The 9,018-nt window shown below is 29.2% G+C and overlaps 1 protein-coding gene across 1 annotated transcript; it reads left to right on the top strand.

The window, feature by feature from the left end:
* The first annotated feature begins 1,577 nt into the window (after positions 1–1,577).
* Positions 1,578–8,356, top strand: LOC128392743 (proton-coupled zinc antiporter SLC30A1-like). Its single transcript, XM_053352825.1, has 6 exons — positions 1,578–1,927; positions 2,058–2,729; positions 4,010–4,105; positions 4,193–4,482; positions 4,855–5,049; positions 7,428–8,356. The coding sequence occupies exons 2-6, from the start codon at positions 2,327–2,329 to the stop codon at positions 7,812–7,814; spliced, it is 1,371 nt and encodes a 456-aa protein (XP_053208800.1). The 5' UTR covers positions 1,578–1,927; positions 2,058–2,326; the 3' UTR covers positions 7,815–8,356.
* Positions 8,357–9,018: the final 662 nt, after the last annotated feature.

Below are 9,018 nucleotides of genomic sequence, written 5' to 3'. Positions count from 1 at the left end.
TAGAGAAAGAGACAAAAATAAAAGAGAACATTAGTCATTTGTAGATAATTAAACAGTATAGAAGAGGGAACATTTTTATACTGTAACAATAAAATTACATTTGATAATAAAATAGTAAATTAATTAAATTGCGAAAACATACCTGATCTCCTTGTAATTGTACTGAAAGAACACCTAAATCCCTTAGGTTTACATCTCCACGTAGAGCTAATTGTCTAAGACGTTGAGCAGCTTCCAGAGATATATTAAAGGTTATCTTAACACTGTTCCAAGGATCCACTTTGATAACTTTGATAAATCAAACAATTTAAATTGGTAATAAAAAGGGCTACTAATTAATTAAGAAAGAAAACAAAAATTAAAATCAATCTTATTTGTTATTTTCCTATTTCTATGTTGTTGTTTATTTATTTCCTTTCTTTTCATAAATGTCTTTCTTTTTTCTCAAAGTAAGAAAAGAAACTAACTTAGGGCGGAGTTTATTCCATTTAGTTTGTTTCTTCGTCGCCAGATGGAGACAAAGAACAAACAAAGAAAAAAAAATTTTCTTTTTAATTTTTACTTTTTAATTAACTGATTTTTATTAACTTATTCAAATTACAATTTGTTTTGATTGGATTAGTTGAATTTCTCGATGGAAATTTGATTTATTTTGTTCTGTAATCAAAAACGACCAAGTTAAAGTGTTTAAATGGTTAATATTGAAAATCTTTAATCAAGTTGATCAATGATTAGTTTTACTTTTAATTAGAGAGATAAATTGATTAATCAATTAATTGTGATGAGGAATTTGTTGCCAATTAATTGATTTATTTAAATCTATACAATAGACTTTAGGTTATTTCCGATAATGAAAGTTGATCTAATTCATTAATTTGGTTTTCCATTGATTGTTGATGGTGTTTAATTTGATTCCGATTTTGAGATTGTTTTGTTTTCTCGGAAACAGGAAGATGAAGATTAAACAATTAGAGTTAATTATATGAAAATTGAGAGAAAGAGAGAGAGAGAGAGAAAAATAAGAAGAAGAAAACAATTAATTAATTGTTCTAAACCTTGACATGTAATAATAATTTGGAAACAAAAACTTGAAACTATCATGAAAATTTGAATAAACAATTAGACAGAAAAAAAAGATTATCAAGGTAAGAATATATTTGTCACTCGTCCAATCAATTGTCCAGCATTTTAATTAAGTGATTAATGGAAAATGTTAATTGTCAAGGTGAACAAAAGAGTTAATTGTCCCTCGATTAAAGTGAACAATTAAAATCAAAACCTTCGATTTATTGCCCTTGGGTAGAGCGCGACATCTATCGGAATAATTTGAAGAACAAAATGTTTGGTTATTGGCCGAATGGTCAAAAGTCGTCATGTTGAGTTGACGATGTGACGGGCTGAATTTCGGACTGAGCCCTTGAATTGTTTTTATTTACCTTGATTGGATTTCAATTCCTCGTAATTAAAAGTGCGTTGAATTTGAACAAATCTTGTCACCTCAACGTTCAGTTTGGTGCCTTGCGCATTCACCCTGGTGGTAAAACGCTCAATACATTTGTCTTCGTGATGAAATTGGTGAGAAAATTTTATTTTTCCAATTTTCGTTTTCATGTAAATATAAATTGAAACATTTTCTTTTCAACATTTGTGATTAACTTTGTGTTCATGTTAATTGTTTTTCCTTTTAGTTAAACAATTAGTCTGATTTTTTTTCTTCTTTTCCTCCTATGTGAACAATTTATTCCTCTACAAGAGGATCTTAAAGAAAACCAAACCAAAGGGTCAACAAGAAACGGAGAAAATCATATTGTTTTCTATTCTTCTCTGTATTTAATTCACGATTTTGCTTTTAAATTGTTACAATTTCTCTTCTAATTAGACTCTATTGCTCGTATACAATCAACAAATCATCAGTGTTTCTTTCCTGGTATTTAAAAGCTTTTCAAATTATCTCTTTTGTAGTCAATTCTACCTTATTGTGTCTTCCCTTATTCTAATTGTGTCTTTTGGCTTTTTTTTTATTCTATTCTCTTTTATTTTACCCCTTTCGCCCACAGAAAACCATTGTGATCATCTAATTGCTGGTACTTTCATTTTTTTTCCATTAATTTTTCTCAAATTGTACAATTTATTTGTTAACCATCAGCAAAATCATTCTAGTCAAACCTACAAATCATCTCGCAACAATACAAAGTGTTCAAAATTCAATCACCTTATAAAACAACAGTGTAATTTATTCATCTCATCATCAACTAAATTAGAATCTTGATTCTTTTTTACCACCAATTTCTATCAATAGAATTGAACAAACTCTAAACAATCAAAAATGACAGCTGATAACAAAGGAGCTCGTATGAGATTACTTTTCATGTTAGTCTTGACAACCTCATTCTTTTTTGTGGAAATAATTGTTGGTTATGTTACTAATTCAATGGCCCTGGTTGCTGATTCATTTCACATGTTATCCGATGTAATTGCTTTGATAATTGCCTACCTTTCGGTTCTTATGTCACCCAAGAAATGGGCTAAAAACACTTTCGGCTGGGCGAGAGCTGAAGTTCTTGGTGCTTTGGTAAACGCGGTTTTCCTGGTTGCCCTTTGTTTCTCAATTCTGGTTGAATCAATCAAACGATTCTACAATCCTGAAGAGCTTCATGCACCCTGGTTAATTCTTGGAGTTGGATTTGCTGGTTTAGTGGTTAATGTAATTGGTTTATTCATGTTTGCTGGTGAGTTTTCAATTATCCATTGCAATTTATTCATAATTAACCAATTAGATGCAAACGAAAATTGCACTTCTATTCATCGTTGGATATTAATTGTGATCATTTCTAACCATAGTTAACCTATTTTCTACTTGATTGCATTTTAGATTAATATTTGACTCTCTCACTATCCATTTAATGATTACACTCTTGTTGATTATTTCCATTGAAATCAATAGTTTATTTCCCTTTTACCTCGTAAATGGTCAATTACTTTGATTATTAATCAAATTGATTGTATTTGCTGATCACTTTTCATATGAATAGTGATTGTAATCACCATTTACAATTATAATAATATTACAATAATATCAATTCTGTTGGAAACCGGAAAAACTTTTTCATTACTATTATTATGATTAACTAATCACAATTTCTTTAACTTGTATTGTTCAAATTGATATTTATATCAATATATTAGATTGTTCATTTTTCCATGAAAATCAAGATAATATTAATCAATTAGACGATGGATTTATTTTCACAATTCAATTTCACTGATTTTTTGATTTTTATTGTTGTGATTTTATTTTAATCACAAACAGGATAATTAATTTTGAAAATTTTCTAACTTTCCATCAATTTTGGATTAATTGTTTGGGAGTTTTCATAATTGATAATCTTATTTTCGAGTTGATTGATTATTTTGATTAACAACATTTAAGGGTATCTCAGTGAATCATTTAAATTGCTGTCAAATTTTTTATTTACAATCAATTAAAACCATACGATTGACTAATAATGCTTAATTATTTTTATTTGATTTACCACCATTTAAACAACAATTAACTAGCCAATTACTTTCCATTTAATTAGATTAAACAACCTGCATTAATCATAAGCTTCAACAATCACTAAATTAGTTAATTATTTAGCTGTGAATGAATCTCAAGTATATTCAAAGATTAAGTTATTAGTTTAAATTAAATCCAACACAAGGTCAGCAATTAATCAACACTAATACATAAGAACAGTTTTAATTAATCAAATAAGATCAACATAACTAATCACATTTAATTCATCCTTCATCTATCACTAATTTTTTCAACAATTAGTTGATTATATTATTTACCATTGACCAATTTTGATAATGATTAGTAATAATAATTGTTGATTTAAAATGAAACTTTCCTCTGATTACCTTGATTACCAATGGAAAATGATAGACCAGAACTAATTGTGATAATTAATTCACTGAGTAAATAATCAATTTAAATTTGTTTTGATTACTTTTTTTCCTGAAGGTGCCGGTGGTGGACATGGACATTCACACGGCGGTGGCGGTGGAGGACACGGTCACTCTCATGGTGGAGGAGGTCATAGTCATGAAGAGAGTAAAGGTAAATAACAATTAGACTAAACTTTTTTTCAGCAAAACAATTAATTTACATTCGTTTTTGTATTGTTTCAACCACTAATTAATTCAGAAAAATCAAAACAACTTCCACAATCAAGTGAACAGATGAACATGCGAGGTGTTTTCTTGCATATTCTTGCCGATGCTCTTGGCTCGGTAATTGTTTGTATTTCTGCCTTAATCATGATGTTCACCAATTGGTCAATCAAAGATTATGTTGACCCAACCCTTTCAGTAATCATGGTTTGCCTAATTAGTTACTCTACTTGGCCATTACTAATTGAATCCGCAATGATTTTACTACAAACTGTACCAACTCACATTGAGATTGATGAGCTGCGACAAAAATTAACCCGAGAGGTAAGTTAATTGTTACCTTCCTATTAATTAGGAAAAACAAATAAAAAGATCAAAAAAACTTCGGATATTGATCCTAACACGTATTTAGATGCTCTAAAAGTGAATGAAATAATAAAGAGCAAACTAATCATGACTCATCTTTAATTAGTTGATTAGATTTACTTGTCCAAAACAATAATCACTCATAATAACAATTGAACCGCCAAAATTAGTGCATCAGCTGATCACAACTAAAGAATGAAAAAGTTATCAATTTTTTTAGTTCTTAAATTTCATTTAATTCTGTTGATCAATGTCAATCAATACCTTTAATTAGGTTTTAATTTGTTTAATCGTTTTTCTAATTGAATCTTGTCATTTAATTTATTCAAGATTAACGGTGTAATTGCTGTTCACGAATTTCATGTTTGGCAACTTGCTGGTGACCGTATCATTGCCTCAGCTCATATTCGATGTCACAATTTAACTGATTACATGCAAATCGCAGAGAAAGTGAAAGAATTTTTCCACAACGAAGGTATTCACTCTACAACCATACAACCTGAATTCGTGGATATTGGCTATCAGGTAAATTAAATGATTTGAAAGATGATCAGAAAGAAAGAGAAACTAATTATCATCTTTCTCATCTCAAATCGTTCACTTATTAAACAAATCATCATTACAATTCAATCGACCTTTACGACAATTACACCATAAATTAAATCAAGCCTAACCCTTTACAATTTACCTTGATCATCCTCCATCTTCTCTCTCTCTCTCTCTCTCTCTCTCTCTCTCTCTCTCTCATTCAGCTAACCTCTTTTTAATAAATGAGATCCGGAAAGATAGGTTATCAGTAGTGATAAAATTGATGATGATGATCAAATCTCCTCATCATTACTATTATAAGTGTATCTTGTTTTAAACAGAAAAAACAAATCATCTTCTTCATCATCTCTCTCTCTCTCTCTCTCTCTCTCTCTCTCTCTCTTCAAGGGAAATCTGAATCGTGTCAATGATTCTTGTCAAAGTAGATCGGAAACCCTATTGTTAATGATGATACAAGATGATAAAGATATGATATTTATTAGTAGAGACCAAAGAGTTACATGATCTTTCATCAACCATCATCATGACAAAAAGTAAACTAATCACACTTTTTGTTATATCCGATATTTAATCAGTTGATTAACCAAGGTTGATTAAGAAAAATCATTTAAGAAAAACAGAGCTAATCTTCCCTTTCTTTAATTTCTCATTCCCTCTACTCTTCACTTATCGATTGATCATCTTATTTATTAATACCATCAATCGACAAGGACATTGGCACCGGTTAGAAGATGATTTTTATCATCGATAACAATAATTCATCACGAAATCACCTCATCAGATTGATAGATTTTCACTCCCATAGGTTACTATTTTTACTTGACCCTAACCACTGACCTTTAACTGCCCACACACACCTTTAAATATTAAATAATACCTAATACAATTAGTTGATGAATCTTGGAATGAATATTTTCTCATGGTAATAATTCAACCCACGTTGAGCACATGATAATATTCATTGTTTTCTTGGAATTTGTTTGTTATTTTGTCAATGAATTTTTGTTTTTTTCTTCATTAATATTATGCTAATTAACTCTAATCATTATTTGGTTAATTTTCTCTTGCTCTTTTTGATTTGATTGATTGTAATTTAACTAATTTGCGTAGATTTTTTCTTTCCAATTGATATAATTATCATTTTCCGAGTAATAACCATTAGTGGTGATTATTAATTTCGTCCTTGTTATTGTTTAAGTCTAAGCTAATTCACATCTAACCAACTGAATTATTACCAACGATCCTTGAGACTTAATTAACATCATCAAGTTGATCTTTATTATTACTTATTTAGTAGGACACAAAGTTATAGTTAACCTTTACATAGATTTAATTGTAAGATTACAATTAATCACATTGGAATCTGGTCAATTTACTCATTGTTGATAGTTAATTGCGTGTTACTTAAAAAAAAGATATTCCTTTTAACCCGACACGTACAAATGCAATTACGATGAAGATGAGGATGAGGATGATAATGAGAGAGTGAGAGTGAGAGGGTAGGAAGTGAATTAATTGAAGTTTAGTAATGACTGCAAACTTTAAGATCAAAATCATCAAAATTATCATCACAAAAAACAGTAACAAGTATGGCCTATTCACACGGCTCTCTATCCACTTTATCATTCCCACTCTCACTCCATCATCATCATCATCTTCATCCACCTCCTTATTAATGGCAATTTACCTTGAATTGTAATTCTCTTAACCATCGCCATTGGCCTTTGTATTAACGATCAATTTGCTTGATTGTTGCAAGGCGGAAATGTTGATCTAATTCATCGATTCGATGATTTCAATCAATCAACTCTGGACTTGAGTTGATTGAAACTTAATTACAAATTAGTCTAATCGGTTTGTGTGTATCATAATTCATTGATGATCATTGTAATTAAAGTTTATCTTGTTTTTGTTTTAATCACAATCAAATATTAGTAATAGTAACAATTAAAGGGCTTGATGCAAAAACAACTTCAATTGGTAATCAAAAAAATAAATTAACTAATGTGATTAATTTATCTTGACAATAACAATTACAATCAACTTCTCAAATAATGTTTACATTGTTTGTAACTTTAATTTAATCATTACAAGATTTAACTCTCTTATTAATGTTTGTCTCACAATTAATTATTAATACTAATATTTAATTGTTATATATAGAGGGAATTCCAATAATGTTTTAGCTGTTAATTGTTTGTTTAATGATTGGGGATAAAATTAAGCATGATAATTGAACATGTTGATTAATTGTAATACCTTTTTTATCAATTCTAACAATAAGTTGAAGTATTTATTTATAAATTATCGACAATTAAATTGATTTGATCCTTTGTTTTTCTGTATCTTTTCAGGTCAAATCTCAAGATAATTCAGACTGTGCCTTAGATTGTCCCGAGAAAACAACGTGTGCCTCAAAAACTTGCTGTGATTCGAGACGAAGCTCACCCGACCTGAGTCGAACCAACAACGGCTGTCGACTGTCCGAAGATCGATCTGATTATGGTGGCGATGGAAATCACAATCATCAATCAACGGGCGCTTTAATTAACAGTAAAGTTGCCAACAGTGAGCTTGGAACCTTTCGTAATATTTCATTAGAAACTCTTGGACATCGATCGCAAAAAGGAAACCTCGATGTTGATCTAGGCCTTCAGAAGGACGTTTCACCCGGAAGTCATTTCAATTCATCTCGTAATCATCATCATCATCCACCAGGACCAGGAATGAATAACGTTTAATTCAGTTTCAATGATTAAATACTAATATTGTCTCATGAAAGGAAAAACACAATAATCATCATTACCATCATTCTCATTATAATCCATCTCATTGTCTTTATAAACTTTTCCAATTTCATCATTTGTTAATTAATTGATTATTTAAAATCTGTTAACCTAAATTTTCACACTTTTTGACGATTTATCATCATCATCATCCTCATCATTGTCACCAAAACATCACAATCATTATCCACCGAAAATAATCAAAAGTCTTCCCTCCATTTTTCCCTCATCATTATTATCATATTGTTAATCATTTACAAATCATGATTCCACAAATTGTTATACTTACACAAACAATCAACATAATCACACGAAAACCGCAAAAGTGATTAACAATCAACAACTAAAAACAATCAATCAAGAGGACAAATTTACCTAAGAGATAAGCAACATTTAATTGTTATTGTTAATTATCATTTAAATTACTGTGTAATATTTAAATTCTTATTAATTAAACAAGTTTGAAAGTAATTAAAGTAAAAAATTTTTAATATTAATTGAAGAGTGAAACTTTTAATTGTCAATAGTTGTGACTGTTAATCAATGATTAACTGCTCATTTAATGTTATCGATATCGACAAGGATTAAGCTTAGTGATTAGTGAAATGATTTAAAAACAATTAATCAAAAGTAATTAATAGTAAATCAACTTTGATCAACTCTGATTGTGATCACAGTTCAATGGACCATCAAGTAAGCATTGAGTGTTGGAGTTAATTAATTGTGATTAAAAGACGGAAGCATCAGGATTAAGAGTATTAAATAATTGCCTTGACAATTTAACTGATTAATTTGATTTAATTGTTCCCTCAACAATCAAATGTAAACATTTTCATTTTAATTAATCATTAGTTAATCATTGAAGTTGTTTTCCGGTTAATTGTAAATAAATAGTTTTAAAACCTTGGCAATTAATTTTAATTGATTGAAATTAAATTGTTTTAATCATGATTATCAATTATCATAGATCACAATTGTAAACTTAGTTGACAATCAAATTGTCTAATTACAAGTAATCAATTTATATTTTCAATGTTAATTTGGTTGTTGTTGATTTTTGATTGTCGAGGTAAAAACAATTAATTATGCTATTGATGATCATCAATGTTAATTGTTGTTTATTTAAATTGTTTCAATTAATTCACTATCATTGGTTATC

This window comes from Panonychus citri, unplaced genomic scaffold (assembly GCF_014898815.1).
Source record: "Panonychus citri isolate SS breed McGregor unplaced genomic scaffold, ASM1489881v1 Contig00136, whole genome shotgun sequence".
Classification (NCBI taxonomy): Eukaryota; Metazoa; Arthropoda; class Arachnida; order Trombidiformes; family Tetranychidae; genus Panonychus; species Panonychus citri.
The sequence above is the reverse complement of the archived record's forward strand: the minus strand, read 5'-3'. Positions and strand labels throughout refer to the sequence as shown.

What these genes read in the sequence shown, in the direction of transcription:
- LOC128392743 (XM_053352825.1), top strand. Translation starts at nt 2,327, where the DNA reads ATGACAGCTGATAACAAAGGAGCTCGTATGAGATTACTTTTCATGTTA. An exon ending in TGGTTTATTCATGTTTGCTG is followed by an intron (nt 2,730 to 4,009) that starts GTGAGTTTTCAA and finishes TTTTTCCTGAAG; the next exon opens with GTGCCGGTGGTGGACATGGA. An exon ending in TAGTCATGAAGAGAGTAAAG is followed by an intron (nt 4,106 to 4,192) that starts GTAAATAACAAT and finishes TAATTAATTCAG; the next exon opens with AAAAATCAAAACAACTTCCA.